The 15,472-nt window shown below is 55.4% G+C and overlaps 1 protein-coding gene and 1 long non-coding RNA gene across 2 annotated transcripts in view; one reads left to right on the forward strand and one right to left on the reverse strand.

The window, feature by feature from the left end:
- LOC135288501 (uncharacterized) overlaps positions 1-15,472 on the forward strand; it is a 447,298-nt gene that overhangs the window by 141,485 nt on the left and 290,341 nt on the right. The window lies entirely within an intron of this gene.
- Positions 383-8,607, reverse strand: LOC135288435 (maestro heat-like repeat-containing protein family member 6). The gene is made up of 14 exons (XM_064401828.1): positions 8,089-8,607; positions 7,625-7,689; positions 6,873-7,519; positions 6,468-6,615; positions 6,069-6,259; positions 5,849-5,986; positions 5,454-5,568; positions 5,145-5,282; positions 4,737-4,913; positions 4,450-4,605; positions 4,190-4,291; positions 3,725-3,827; positions 3,394-3,450; positions 383-474 (listed from the first exon to the last, which is right to left on the reverse strand). The coding sequence occupies exons 1-14, from the start codon at positions 8,204-8,206 to the stop codon at positions 383-385; spliced, it is 2,247 nt and encodes a 748-aa protein (XP_064257898.1). The 5' UTR covers positions 8,207-8,607.

Consider the following 15,472-nt stretch of genomic DNA (forward strand, 5'->3'; position numbering starts at 1 on the left):
TCTTACCTCAGTCGCGCTCAGTGACCTCTTAGCAGACGAGGAAATAACAAGGCAGGCCACTCTACAAAACAGGGCGGCAATAGATTTTCTATTGCTGCTCCACGACCATCGTTGTGAGGACTTTGAGGGGCTCTGCTGCCTGAATCTAACATCAAAGGCCGAGGACGTCCGTCTGACCATCGATAAGATGCGAGAGATGATAAATCAAATCAAAGAAGACTCTTCAGATTGGCTGGGGAATTTGTTCTCGGGATGGGGGCTGTCAGGGTGGGTCAGGTCAATTTTAAAGACTGTTATTTTAGTTCTGTTTGTTGTACTTTTGGTTCTTGTTGTTGCGTTGATCATTTGGAAGATTATCAAAAGACTCTTAATTAAGTTGACTTCACCAGTAGACGTCAACCGCGTGGTTGAGCAAGAGCCGCAAGAGGAAGAAGATCTCGAAGATCTGCAGTTTAAGGACTACTCTGGTTACGACTACTGGGAAGAAGACGTTTAATTATGCTTATTTTTCTTTCTTTAAAACAAAAAAGGGGGAGATGTGGGATCGCGTTAGGCCGCTCTCCCCTGCCCCTAAGTTTGTAACAGTCCCAGGGGTCAATCTCTTGTCAGTTACCCTTCGCTCCTCCCAAAACCCCTTAAACCCTTCCCCAAGTCCCTGTCCGTCACCCGATGGTTCTTTCCCACTTTCCAGAAGCTTCCAGAGTATCCGTCGGGTGATTGGTTTAGGAACTGGGGCCACTCCCAGTTATTACCCCTGTTGGTGGTTACGTTTGTCAATCAGCGTTAGGTTACACCCCCTCAACTCCCTGATTGGTTGGTCCGTTTTCCTTATAAGATGCTGTCGGGCTGTGCTCTCGGTCTTTCGGCGGTTTCATCCTTGGATTAAATCTGAACTGTGTCACTCCGAGAGACCGTCTCTGTCATCATTCCTGCGGGCTGCAGTCCTTTCCTCTTGCCTGGAAGTCCTCGTCACGCAAGGCTTCTACGCCTTAGGCGCACCCCTACTCCCGAGCGGATGCTGGGGGCGTCACAGTGCTGCCGGTGACGCTGGCTTTAGCCAGCCGGGATTTCAGCTGAGGTCATCCGCCGCTGCACCTCTGGAGCGGAGTTTTTCCTGTTATAACGTCATCTCATGCTTGGTCAGCACGTGAGAAGAGGCTGCAATGGCTTGTGATGCCACCTCCATGCCAAACACAGCTCCACTGTGTGCTGTTCCACTTTCACAGGTTAACTTCCCATCAATTGACCAATCCATTGTTTCTCTCAAGGGTCACATTCCCACCAGTTCATCCATAAGGTTTCCTTCACTGTCTGTTCTTCATTGTCTTGCTGACGTGCACAGCAGCGGATCAAATGTGGCAGGGCCTTAGACACGACTTGGCTCCTGACACACAGGCTCCTTGTGCCACTGCTGGCCTTCCGTGTGCTCAGCAGGATCTGTAGCTGCACAGGGTTGTGGAACTGCAGCTTCAGCACAGGGACCGTGCCAGCCTGACCTGCCCTCGTTCCTGTGCACAAAACACGGCGTGGCAGAGAATGGCAGCAGGGGCCTGTGTGTCCCAGGGCCCCGGATTTGCGGCGCTTCAGCTCCACAGGGATGCAGGCAAAGTGAAGAAGCCAAACCGTTTATTAATGAAATCCAAAAACAAGGGGTGATATGGGAGGGGAAGAGGGAATGGGCAGTGTCTGAGGGCTGGAGGGAGGGAGGTATCTACAGGCAGGGAAAGGCCAGAAGCCATGCGAGCTTCCCACAGGCTCAGCTGTACCAATCATCAGCTGTGCCTGGAGCTCCAGCGGCAATGGGAGATGGTGTCCTGTTCAGTGTCTCCTGGTGCTGTTCTTGGGACACTGGTTCACCGCATCCTGAAGATGGACCGAATTCTTCAGCTCTTCTGGCAAACCGGGTGTGAATATTCAGGTTTCAGTGGGACAGACTAGTGTCTTTCCTTGGGACTGAAATGGCTGGAACAAAGAAGAGAGCCACAGTCAGCACCCACATCTGCATGAATCCTAGGAGACCCTCCTGCCAAGGTGTGCTGCTTTGTGCACCCCAGACATCATGTTTTGGGAGAAGCTGCTGGCAGCTTCCTCCGTGTCTGCTAGGAAACCAATCAATGGCTGCCTTTGGGAATTGATAATCTGGAAAGCTGTACACAAAAGCCTCTGTGAAAAACACATCTTAAAAACAAAAGAAACTCGGGGAACTTTCTCTTTTCCCTTCTGGCCGACAAAGAGGTAACACTGCTGGCCCAGCCAAGGCCTGGCTGAGGTCCGTGAAGAAGAAGTCAAGCCCTAGATGGGAAAGATGAGGAGATGCCTTTAGTTTTAGGCCAAAATTCTCTTGTAATTCTCCTGTATATGGAGAATGATACTTTTTTCCCTATAACGCATGAAGGTATGGGGAGATGAAAGTGTTCAAATGGTAGGTATTGAGCAAAGACCTCCATGCTAAAGTCAGCAGATGTTAAAGTAGCTGTGATTCTTGGAGAAGTTTCAACAGAGACAGGGAGAAGAGTGATGAAGATCCTGTGCCCCCAGGAACAGAAGATCTCTCTTGCTAGAGATGAAGATGATTTTAGAGAACAAGAACTTTGCTTTTGAACAGCTCATCTTTAAAACAGTAGCCCATAAGTTGACATGCCACATAAACCCAGCTGTGGGAAAAGCTTGTGGAAAATGGGAGTGATTTCAGCATTGCACATTTCCCTGGGTGGCTGCTATTCATGGAAATTGAGAGCCACGAGAGAACTGTTTTCTTATGGAAAAGTCTCCATAACATTAATAAGAGGGACTTCTCTCCTTAAGCAAAGAGACAAAAGACTATTGCAGAGGTAGTAAACTGACTCAACATTTTGGTTTGGTCTCTTTACATTGTCAGTGGGAAAGAAAAGGTTGTAGGGGGAGGAGAAGTGTTCCGAAGGTTTTGTTCTGACTCTTATTACTCTTTCTTTCAGTTACTCTTAAATTGTTCTTCATACCCTTTTAAAGGCTCGAGCCTGCTTTGGCTTTCTCTTAATTCTATCTCAAAGGGGAAATGAGTAAATACATTCTGGTGAGCGAACTGCTGATTAACCAGAACTGAACCCACCACAGCAACTGGCACATTGGCCAGGAAATCCTAAATTGGCAAAGCAAAACCACTACATCAAGGGTGTCCCACTCAGCTCTTCTATCGGCCAGAAGAGAGGAGGGGCCCACGGGATCAGCCACAAGACGCTGGCCACGAATCCCCCCAGCAGTGTCCCTGCAATCGCTCTGTGTGCTCTGGCCACGCCATCCCTCATGCACACAAGGAGCGAAGCCCACCGCAGCCGGGACAGGGATGGCAGCTCCCTGCCCGGGCATTGCAGCTCTCCCTGGCAGCCCCGCTACCAGCCCGCTGCCCTCACTCACCCTGACTGTGGAACTGGAGCTCTTCCCTCTTCCTCGACAGGTAGCGCGCGGCCATCCCTGTGAACACAGAGCCTGTCACGGCGGCAGCGGCACAGCTCCCTGCCAGCGGCGCTGCCAGCGCTGCGGCCACACGCCCTGCTGGCCCGGCAGGGCTCAGCCCGGGCCCTTGCCGCACGCTGCCGCCCAAGGGCACGGCTGCCAGAGGGCGGCAGCAGCGCCCGGGCCAGGCGGGGCTCCACGGCGCCGGGCCCGGATGGCGCTGCCGGGGCAGCGGGCGGGGCTGGGGCCGAGCTGCGGCGGGCCGGGGAGGGAGCCCGGCCTCGTGGCTCACCGATGATCCTGAAGGCCGTCTCTCGCAGGGACTCCTGTGGGCTATCCAGGAACCGCAGGGCCCATTGCATGCGCTCGCTCGCTTGTCTCCTGTCCTCTGCCAGCTGCAGAGAGCAGCAGCAGGGAAGGCTTGGCGCGGGCTCAGCCCCTGTGGCGGGCGCTCCCTGCGCCCAGCCCCGGCCTCCCCTGCCCGCACAGCCCTGAGGTGCGGCCAGCAGCCGCTGGTGCCGGGCTCCGCAGGGGGCAGAGGGCCGGCTGCTGCCTGGGGAGCCGCGGGGCCGCCCCGCAGCCCCAACGCGCCGGGGCTCCATGGGCACCCGGCTCGGGCCCACAGCAGCCTGGAGAAGAGCCCGCGCGGCCTCTGAGTGCAGCAGCGGGCAGGGGCACAGCTGCCAGCCCCGCACACTGAGCACCGCGCTCAGGGGCCTTCTCCAGGCTGAGCCTGGGGCTTCCAGGCCCTCCTTACCAGGCACTCATCAATTTTCAATGGCTGCTCTGTCTTCAGAACCCTCTGGAGATCCGTCTTCTCCAAGAAGCCAGCCGCACAATACAGCGTTTTCATAGAGGCCTGGAGAGCAGCAGAGATCCAGAGATGGCCCCACAGCCCAGGGCACCGGACTCACATCCCTGTGCCAGGGCCTGGAGGAGGCTGCAGCCCACCAGGCACCGGGCAGGAGGCAGCCGAGCCCCCTGCCAGAGATCCACCAGCATCACACAAAACCTCACCTCTGCCACATGCTGGTTCTCCTCATGGCAGTGCAAGAAGAGTGGGAGCAGGCTCTGGCTCACAATTCTCTTCAGGGGCTTTTTACCCTCTTCCACTACCAATTCCATCACCTTGCAGAAGAGGGAAATGGAGAGCAGCTGCAGATGGCTGTTGTCCTGGAGGAAAGAAGGAGAAAAAGGCCTAAGCATCACATATGCAGTACTCCTGGGCAAAGGCCTGAATATCCAGAGAGCACAAAATTTCTGGCCAGCGGCCAGTGCCCATGGCTGGGGCCACAGAGCCTTACACGGTCAAAGAGTGGCAGGAGTGCCTCAGCTAGCTTTGGGGCAGAAGTGCTGGATATCATGAGATATTTTTTCTGGAGCATCTTCTTCAACAGAGAGAGGGACATGCTGACCACCTGTCCATCTGCATCACCCAGCAGCTCCAGAAGTCTTCGAGACACGCTGCGTATAGGTCTGGCCTGTGTGGAACACAAGGCTGAGCTGGGAGCCCATGGACGGCTGCACCGCCAACAGCGCCCGGGCACTGCGACCCCAGCCTGCTGCTGCAGGGCCCACAGGCCAAAGGCCTGACCCAAAGCACTGGGGCAGGTGAGGCAGGAGAGCTGGGAGCAGCTGCCTCAGCTGCTGAAGCCCTGCCAGCCCATGGGGCTGCCTTCCCCAGGGCAGCTTCAGCCGCTGCCCCTTCTCACCGTTGAGGGATCCTTGCTGAGCACCACGAGGCCTCTGAGTGCCAGGCGACGCCTCTCCCTGCACTTGCTGTGCAGGCAACTTGACATGATCTTCAGGACAGTGTGAGCACATTTACTCAAGTCCAGGCACTCGAGGACCTGAAAGGCACAGGCAGTGACAGGGCACCTGGCCAGCAGCAGCCCGGAACCGCACAGGGCTGGGCCCAGGCAGCAGCACAGGGCACGGGCACCGTCCCAGGCAGCTGTGGCTATGAGAGGGCAGAGAGCTGGGAGGCAGCTCAGCGATGCAGTGCTGGCCACCAGGCTCACCTCCACAAGGAATGCCAGGAAGGGCAGATCCCACCTTGGCTTTTCACAGCTGAGCACGAGGAGAAGGCGGTATGCGACATGGGAACACATGGAGGTCAAGACATGGCGCATCTCCCTGGAAGGGGGAAAAAGGCACCAAGAGCCTGAGGTGGGGGGACCAAACCTCTGCCAGGACTGACTCACGGAGGTCTGGTCTTTCCCCAGCATCCCTGGAGGGGATGTGAGCGCTGTGGGAGGTGGCCCCTTTGGGGAACTCTCCTCTCCCAGCCTTTTCCAGTCTCCTTGGCCGTCCCTCGGCGTCAAGGCCCTCTGGCCCCTGACCACAGGGACTGTGTGGGGCACCCGGGCACAGGGCAGAAATGCTGAGGGCAGTGTGGAGGAGAAGGGGGTCTCACCTGGCCAGCAGACCCACGGCATAGTGCTGGGTGTGAGCAGTCAGCAGCGTGTCCCAGCCACACTTACGCTCCATATCCATCACCTCCTGGTCACACTGCAGTCGGTAGAGCAGAGCCTTCATGGCCTGCACTGCAAACCTGTGTGCAGAGCAAAGCCCAGGTCACACTGGGAGCACTGGTACTGGCCACAAGGGCATGGGAAGGACAGGAGGACTGGGACCTGTTGGGCCTGCAGGGAAGGCGATTTTCCTCCTGGCATGCTCTCCAGAAGTTTTCAACTTCCTCTGGTGGCATCTGCTGTGTGGTGATGACAACGTGGAAGAGCAGAGCCGTAAACAGAGGGTAGAAAGAATGAATCCTTGTCTCATGGTACAGAGGCACCTGGACAATCACCCAGATCACCAGAGTTGCCTGCAAGAGAAGCAGCCCAAAACGGAGCTCAGTGCCGAGGTGTCCTTGGGGCAGGGCCCAGGGGCAGATGCAGGGGGAGCAGTGGGCCTGGTGGCCCCTGAGCCTGGCCCTAGCCCAGGTTTCAGCCCAGTGACTGAGGCAGGGAGAGGATGGAGAGCTGCTGGAGAGGCAGCCGGGGGCTGAGAAGAGACCAGTTCCAGAAACTCACAGCCAGGGCAAAAACATCCTGATTGTCCCCATCGGAGGTGCACATTTTGCTCAGAGGCCAATCCTCCATTACACGGACCAGTGTTGGCAGCACTTTCTCCATTGTTAGTCTTGATGAAGCAATGGCTCTCCACATCATTGCAGCAGCTCTGTGGGATCAGGGCTCTGTGTCAGGGGTGTCTCAGTCACAGTACCATGCCCTGTGCAGCTGTGGGGGCACAGGTGACAGAGCCCCGGTGCCCTGAGGGGCAGGGAGGGAGCATTGGCAGCAGGCTGGGCAAAGAGAGGGGCCCGAGGGTCCTGGAGCTCTCTGCCTGTCTGGCAGAGCCCATTGGACGGGCTGTGATGGGCCACGGGCCCTAAAGGCTGGTGAGCCCTGAGCTCTCAAGGCACGTGGGCCCCGTACCTGTCACACGTTGGGGCACAGCGCAGGAGGGTCAGCACCACATCAACAGGATGTTCTTCAGCCAGCCTCACAATGTCAATTTTCAGCCTGGCATCCACAGTGTCATGGGACAGCAGCCTCTGGTGGATGTTCCTTACAATGGCTGGCACCTGGAGGACACCTGGGGGAAACTTGGAGCGCTCTTCAAGGGAGCAACTTCCCCAGCTTCCCTTCCCGCCACACTGTGCTGGCCTCAAAGGCTGAGGGGCCCCAGTGATCACGGCTTGAGGGGGCACAAAGTCCTGGGAGGCCTCCAGGCCTGATCCCAGCCTGCTTAGCTGCTCCTGAGACGAAAAACAAGGGTCCCTGAAATACTCTGGTATTAATTCCTCGATCAGAGATGGAGTGGGCGTGGTGTCAGGATTTGCGGTGGCTTCAGTCTCTCCAGTGTTGGCATTTGTCATGGCCACGTCCTCAGTCACTGCCTTGTCTCCATTTGCTGTGTCCTCATTCATTATGGTGTCAGAGTCTTGAAAGTGCTCAGCTGAATCCAGGCTGAAATCAGGCTCTGCCTGGAGCTCGGTCAGCCCCGAGTCAGGCTCGGCTGGGCCCTCAGCTGCACTGGTCCCGGTCTCTCTGCGCTGAATTCGCAGAAACTTCCGGAACATCTGCAGGACAGGGAAGCCAGAGATGCTGCATGGCATTCTCCAAGCGTAGTGCTCGGCTGAGCAGGGACAGCAGGCCCAGCCCATGGATGGGATGGCTGCAGGTACCTTCAGGGTTCTGTGGAAGTGGCCACGGCTGGATTGCTGCTCTTGTGTGCGCTCCACGGCTGCATCTGGCAAAGAGCGAGTACAGCCAGAGCTGAGGGGCTGCGGGAGAGGCCGGAGAACACAGCCCAGCCCTGCGCTCCCCAGGCAGGGACAGCCCCGGGATGCCCCAGGGGGATGGAGCACGGCCACTGCGGGGTGTCTGCCTGGGCCCTCTTCCGTCCTGTCCATGGGCATTTCCCCAGGGGATGGGATGGGATGGGATGGGATGGGATGGGATGGGATGGGATGGGATGGGATGGGATGGGATGCCATGGGATGCCATGGGATGGGATGCCATGGGATGGGATGCCATGGGATGGGATGCCATGGGATGGCATGCCATGGGATGGCATGCCATGGGATGGGATGGGATGGGCCCACACTGGCTGCAGCCATCAGCCCTGTGGCGCAGCTCTGACACTCACCATCCTGCAGTGTCTGGATCTGCTCCGGCTCTTCAGGCTGTTCTGCTGGGGCAGCTCCAGGGCCTTTGTTTTTTTTCCCCCTGAGCACTTTGAACAAGCCAAGGAATCTGCCTGCCATGTCAGAGTCTGGCCTAGAGGGCACCTTAAATAGAGGTTCCTCAGGATATTGCCAAGTCAACAAGTCTTGCAGTTGCTGAAAGCACCAGCAAGAGAGAAGCCTCAGGAAGGCAGCAGGACAGCAAGCAGCAAGACCTGCACTTTGGTCTTGAGGACTCCTGCCAAAATCACAGGAGACTCCTCAACAACGATTCAGGTCACCAAATCCCACGGTCTGGCCTGGAGTGCACAGGCCACAGGGATAGATGTCTTGGAAAAGATCCGAGTCACCAAATGCCACAGTCTGGCCGCAAGGCCAGCTGCAGGAACAGCGTCTGGAAAAAGCTCCGGGTGGGACACGAACGAGTGCGCTGTGTGGGGGCTCCTCACAGCACCGCTCTGTCCCGTCCTGTCCCGTCGCCTGCTCTGTGCGCTGTGCCGTGCTCTTGTCACCCCCAGCTCCTATGTCACCACGTGTCACAAAGGACACACTCCTCCATTCCATGCCACCGTGACCGTGCTGCAGCGTGTCACAAAGGAACCTTGCACACACTGCCACCTGCCCTGGGGCCGCCCCCAGCCCACCCAAAGTGGCCCCGGTTGGAAGGAATCCCTGGCCCCAAGTGTCTAAGGCAGCCCGACAGGATCTTTAGGAAGGGCTCAGCCCATCAGCAAACGCTGCCCTGCTCTGCGGGCTCAGGGCAGCAGAAGGAGCCCCCAGGGCTGCCGAGGCAGCTGCGCTGGCAAGGGCACGGGGCCTTCCAGGGAAGCTGGCACGGCCTCCTTGGGACACGTCCCGGCTGCTGGCCATCCTAAACCCGCGGCTGTGACAGGCACAGGGAACGTGTGGGCCAGGGCACCAATGCTGCTCTGAGCCCTGGGGCCCGGGCAGCGCTGCCATCAGCAGGTGTGGCAGAGTCCCCGCCCAAGCAGAGCTGCCACCCCCCGAGCCCTGGCAGTGCTGCTGCCCCTCTCCTGCCCCAGAGACCTGTGCCCCGGGGGGCTTGTGTGCCACAGGGAGCCAAAGCCCACGTGCACTGGGAGCTGTGCTCCTCCCTGCAGGGGTTGTTGGCAGCAGCACCTGGAGCACTGCTGCAACACTTGGTGTCTGGGAGAAGGCAGAGGCTGTTAGTCATGATTTTTTTCATAGAAGGGATTGCAGTGTGAAAAACAAGGTTCACTCTCCTGTAAAAAAATTAGAAAATGTAATAAAGTACAATAGGAGAGAATAAAGCAAATATTTTTGACTGGATGCCTTTTGCCATTCAGCCTAGACTATCCCAGCTATTTTGAAAACACTCTTTGTATACCATTTCTATTGCATCTGCCTGTTACATATTCACAAACAATTATGCATGTTGAACTTTTCTCCAAACCAGTTTCCATGTTTCAAGAACTGTTTAGCATGGCTCCTCCTCATGTCTGCCTTTTTAGAGCATGCGTATTCCTTGTTTGTGCTTTTAGTCCTTTCTTATAATCACCTCCATTTACGGGCTTTTGTGGATACTGACAGCCTGGTCAGTGAGAAGGCCACATAAACATTCCCAGGAATTGTTCTGGGGAGTTTTGAGAAGGCTGAGAGAAAGAATGAAAACAATCTTGCGGCTGGTGTTTTGAACAGTTGTTTTCTGATAAGATGTTTACCAAAGGGCATCTTCTTAATTAGCCAGTGGTGACGGGGTGTTGATTAAATGACCAGTCAGGTCCAGCTGTATCGGAACAGTGTATAAAAAGGAATGGCTTTCTAATAAACTCAGCATTAACCTGCTGAAGAGAGTTAATGTGTCACTTCACTTCGGTTCCTGACTCAACGGTGACAGGTTTTGGTCCACATTTTCTTCAGACCGTGAGTGCTGATAGTTGACATATCTGTAGCAGGTGTCCTCATCACATGTTCATTGGATGGTATCCCATGCAAGCAGGCATTTTAACACAAGCATACTACATCAGCTGTTTCTAAGTTTTAGTTAACAACAGAAATGAAAACGAGATCTTTATAGCAAAGTTCTTTTAACACCACACATATAGAATCCATTTCAACATTTGAAAAGGCCAGTATTGTACTGTGTATCTATAACAGCAGCAGCAGCACCTGAACACCACCAGCTGCTGAATTTCACAGGACAGTCAGATTATACAGAGGCACTGCCATGTTTCCCTGTGTTCTGGGAAAAACGTCAGCTCAGTCTTTGATGTTCAATGCTCCAGCTGCTGCGTGTCTGACAGTGGTAGCTCATGTCCAAACACAACTGGGTGCCTGCTAAGCACGGCACTGGGGAGCCACAAACAGGGAAGTTCAGGCATCGCAATATATCAAGCTTCCAACAATCTCTTCTCCATTTCCAGATGCAAACATCAGCAAACACATGCTGAAAAAGTCAATGAGTTCCAACATTGCCAGGATATAAATTTCACTACCGAAACCAAGCAAGGATTGCCCACAAAGCCTTTGGAAACATTTCCTGGATGAATTAATGTCTCTCCCATGTAGGGCTGTAATAGCTGAACATCTGCAGTGCTGGAAGATTCCAGATAGAGTGGGAACAAGTCCACAAAATTTCTGTACAGTCTGAAATAGGGATGCAGGGCTGGACCAAAAGCTTTCCTGGGATGATGCCACTGAAATCAATTGCGTAATGATGCCCAGAAATTAATCAAAGCAAACAGTACTGCGTAGTATAAGGCCTATGGGGCAGGAATTTAATTTATTCGACATGGGGAGTGAGGGGCTTTAGTCTACCACAAATTCATTCTGGAATGAGACTCCCAATGGAGCCCCAGTGCTGCGGGGCGGCCCCGCGGCTCCCCGGGCAGCAGCCGGCCCTCTGCCCCCTGCGGAGCCCGGCGCCAGCGGCTGCTGGCCGCGCCTCAGGGCTGTGCGGGCAGGGGAGGCCGGGGCTGGGCGCAGGGAGCGCCCGCCACAGGGGCTGAGCCCGCGCCGAGCCTTCCCTGCTGCCGCTCTCTGCAGCTGGCAGAGGACACGAGCCGAGCGGCCGAGCAGCTGCACCGGGCCCTGCGCTACCTGGAGAGCCCCCAGGAGCCCCTGCGAGAGGCGGCCATCAGGTTCATGGGTGAGCCCCGAGGCCGGGCTCCCTCCCCGGCCCGCCGCAGCTCGGCCCCAGCCCCGCCCGCTGCCCCGGCAGCACCATCCGGGCCCGGCGCCGTGGAGCCCCGCCTGGCCCGGGCGCTGCTGCCGCCCTCTGGCAGCCGTGCCCTTGGGCGGCAGCGTGCGGCAAGGGCCCGGGCTGAGCCCTGCCGGGCCAGCAGGGCGTGTGGCCGCAGCGCTGGCAGCGCCGCTGGCAGGGAGCTGTGCCGCTGCCGCCCTGACAGGCTCTGTGTTCACAGGGGTGGCCGGGCGGCACCTGAGGGGGCAGCCAGGAGAGCTCCTGATGATCTACACTGGTGAGTGAGGGCAGCGGGCTGACACCAGTGGTTGGCGGGTGAAGACCTGCAAGCCCTGCCCCAGCTGTGGAGGGCTCTGCTCCCGGTGCAGAGGAAGGCTGGTCTGGGCAGAGCACACACAGATTTCAGGGCCACGTGGAGGATCCATAGCCAGCAGCTTCAGGCTGATCCCCTTGGTCCCTGCTCCCTCCTGGCCATGGCAAGAGCCGGCTGGGATGGCCCTGACAGGGGACTCTGCTCGCATCCCCACAGGTCCAGGTTCTGACCGTGACTCTGTTCCTTTCTCTTGCAGCCCTTGAAGAAACGGCCAGTGACATCAGCCTTGGTGTCGGAAGCCTGGCCATTGAAACCTTGTGCATCCTGAGGTCAGCAGAGCGGGCTCCAATCTCCAGGTTCCAGAGGCTGCAAGATCAGCTGCGCAGGGTGTGGAAGGCTCGGCCGCGTCTCTCGCGTCTCCGCAGGCTGAGCTGCTGGAGCTCAGTGGAGAACTAATCCCAGAGGCTCTTTTTGCTGGGACCCCCTGAGTAATGGGGAATTTTTTTTTTTCTTCTAAAATGTTCTCCTTTTTGTTTGCTTTTACTTTATAAATATAGAATGCGTTATAATACACAGGCTCCAGGATGTTTCTTTTGCTGCCCTGCATCCACAGGGCATAGATGAGGAGGGGGAAAATGGTGCTTGCACTCAGCCAGCTGCCCAGGCGTGCAGTGCTGCAGGGACAATGGCCAGAAGCCCCTTGGCCTGTGGTGGTTCTGCTGAAGCCTTTGTGCTGCCGGCAGAGCGGGTGGGCAGGGCCGGCGCTGCGGGGATCCCTGCTGGAGCGGTGCCTGGAGATGGCCACAAGGCCTGTGGCAGGCAGGAAGCGCCATCCGTGTCCTCCTGGCCGTGTGCTGCTGGCTGCATTGCTGAGGGCTCCCAGGTGCCTCTGGCTGGGGCTCCTCTGGAGCTCCTGTGGGGCTGCGGCGCTGCTGCCGGGCAGCTTGGCCGGGCTGGGGGAGAGCCTGAGGGGCTGGAGCACTGGGAAGCCCTGAGCAATTGGGTGTCAGAGGCCATGAGCAGCCCCCTGGCAGCCGCCTTGTTCCTGACAGCCGGCTGCTCTGGCGCTTCCTCAGTGGGCGTTTGGAGGGAACCCCTGGCATCAGGTGTGGAACCCTGGTCCCAGCCTTTCAGGGCGGTGAGGCCAGGAGTTGTGGGGCTGGGCGTGTGCCCTCCCTGTGCTCGAGACTGGAGCCCGCGGCCCCTCAGCCTTAGGCACTGAGCTCCAGTGCCTGCTTGCCGAGTCTTGTTCCTGTTGCCGTGGGGGAGGCCGAGCTCTCTGGCTTTAGGCAGGATTGAGCCAGAAGAGCAGCAACTCTGAGCCCAGAGGGGCTGAAGAAAGGCAAATAGAACAATTTTGGTGCCGACACCCAGGAAGGCTCTCCAAGTCCCGGGGAGGTGGATAGCCCTCGGGAAAGGAGCTCCCCACCACCAGACTTTTAAGTGGTCCTGAGACTAGATCAGTCTCCCTTGGAAAAGAGAGCCTTAATTCCAATAACGCATAAGCAAATTAGTTATTATGAGCGCGCAAATGAGGCTCCCATCAGAGTGGAGGCTTATAGGAGAAAGGGAGTAGCCATATAAAACTTCTTTGTGCACCAAGACCCTCGTGAGGAAAGGAGGCTGTGAGTATCACGAGGTTTTGGGTCTGGGGGGCTGCTGTGTGCATGTGTGAGTGTGTGTGGAGTATCTGAGACGGGGGCTGGGCAGCCTTGGACCCCCAAAGTGAGTGGGAGCTTCCGGTACCGCGTTTGCGAGATCTCCGCCAGGAGACCGGCCGAGAAAGGAAGAAAGCAAGAAGTGAACAAGGGAGGCCCCTGGGAGGGATTGACCAAGGAAGGAAGGGAGTCCCTGGTCCAAGAACCTGTGGGAAGGTCCTTGAGCAGCAGAGAGTGACTCAGTAAGGAGACTAAGGAGAAGAGTGATTGAATTAGTTCAATTTGCTTTGAAGAGTTGATAGCTAGAGGTTTAGTATGTGATTAAATAGTGAGAAGAGGTAACCAGAAACGTGTAAAATAAATGAAGAAAGGAAGGTAGAAATAGATTGAGAAAGAAGGAGAAAATTAAAAAAGAGAAGTGGAAATAGATTGAGAAAGAGAGAAAAATAAATAGATGTCGAACAAGTAGTTTGAGAAGGTAGTGTGGCAGAGGAATAAGTGAGGCAGTGGAACCATGGGGTAAGTGTGAGAAACCAAGATTCTCCTGCTACTGGAGTTTGGTGCCGCAAGGGATAAGTCAGGGAAAAAGTAAGTTCCTAAACCCAGGGGCTGCGGATTGTGTGAAAAATTCACAGGAATTTGGAGGATCTGAGGACAGTGAAGGAAATTCTCAAGAAGAGAGCATTCCTCGAGACAGCCTGCTGGGGATGATGATACAGTTTTAAGATGAATGAGAATCCCGAAGGGGAAAAAGTAAGCAGAAAATGATTAAGTATTGTATGTTTGAATAGACAAAGGAAATTATCCAGAAAAATAATTTCTATTGGCCTAAATTTGGATTATTTGAGGATTGGATTTGCCAGGCTCTAAATATAGATGTGAATTCCAAAGAGCCTGTTAATCAGGAAGAGAGTGAGTATGCTGCCTTACAGATCCCTGAGGGGAGAAGTGGGTTTGTTGTTCAGAAGCAAGAAGGTAAGGGTTACCTGTTGTATCCTTTATTAAGCAAAGAGCAAGCGGTCAAAAGGAACAGGCAGGAGCCGTGAGACCCATTGAATCATCTCCCACCCCCCTATGGACAACCTAAGCAGCTAGCTCAGCCTCGAGTGTCTGAGGGTCCCCCTGTGAATCCAAAGGCACCTCTTATTCAAGAGGAACCAGTGGCACACAGCACCAGAGGCAGGGGGAGGCAAGGGGAGGAGAATGATGGAGATGAGGGGGAAGAAAGGGAAAATCGATTATTACCCACTTAGAGGGGTTTCAATGGCAAATGCAGGACAGGGACCACCTATTAGTTATGTGAGTGCTCCCATAAATACAGGGGATGTCAGGGAGTCTAAGAAGGAGATGGGCGAGATGCAGAGGACCCCGTTGGAGTGGCAAAATAGTTGGATGAGGTTTTGGCACCAAACACATATACCTGGGTGGAGTTGCAGTCTATCCTAGGAATTTTGTTTACCAGAGAAGAAAGAGAGATGATCTGACAGGCAGGGATGCGGATTTGGGACAGAGAACATCAGGGACCAGAGCGGGGTGATCAGAAATGGCCTGTGCAGGATCCAAATTGGAATAATCAGGACGTGGGGCATAAGCAGAATATGAGTGATCTTCGGTGGACAATTATTCGAGGAATTTGGGAGGCAGTGCCCAGGGGGCAAAATATGGGAAAAGCTTTGAGTGAGCATCAAAGAAAGGATGAGTCCCCGGCAGTGTAGTTAGAGAGATGAAAGGAGGACTTACAATTATATTCAGGTATAGATGCTGATTCTGCAGCTGGGCAGGTTCTTTTCAAACCTCGGTTTGTGGCGAAATCTTGGGGAGACATCAGAAAGAAGCTGGAGAAACGAGAAGATTGGCGGGACAGGGGGCTTCAGGAGTTCCTGAGAGAAGCACAAAAGGTGTATGTAAAGAGGGATGAGGAGAAGCAGAGGGCAGATGCAAGAATCTTGGTGGCAGCAGTTAAAGAAATGCAGGTAGCTTTGAATAGAGAAAAACCCTCAGGAAAGAACAAACAGCAGATGTCAGGTCCTCTTTTTAGAAACCCAGGACCCACGTGCTTTTTCTGCCACAAGAAGGGACACTTCCAAAATTCTTGCCCTGCCTTTATGGGTACAGGACCCACCTGTTTTTATTGTCATAAAAAGGGACACCTACAAAAAAGTTGTAGGAAAAAGCAGCAAGATGAGGAAAAT

This window comes from Passer domesticus, chromosome 33 (genome assembly GCF_036417665.1).
Source record: "Passer domesticus isolate bPasDom1 chromosome 33, bPasDom1.hap1, whole genome shotgun sequence".
NCBI classification, from domain to species: Eukaryota; Metazoa; Chordata; class Aves; order Passeriformes; family Passeridae; genus Passer; species Passer domesticus.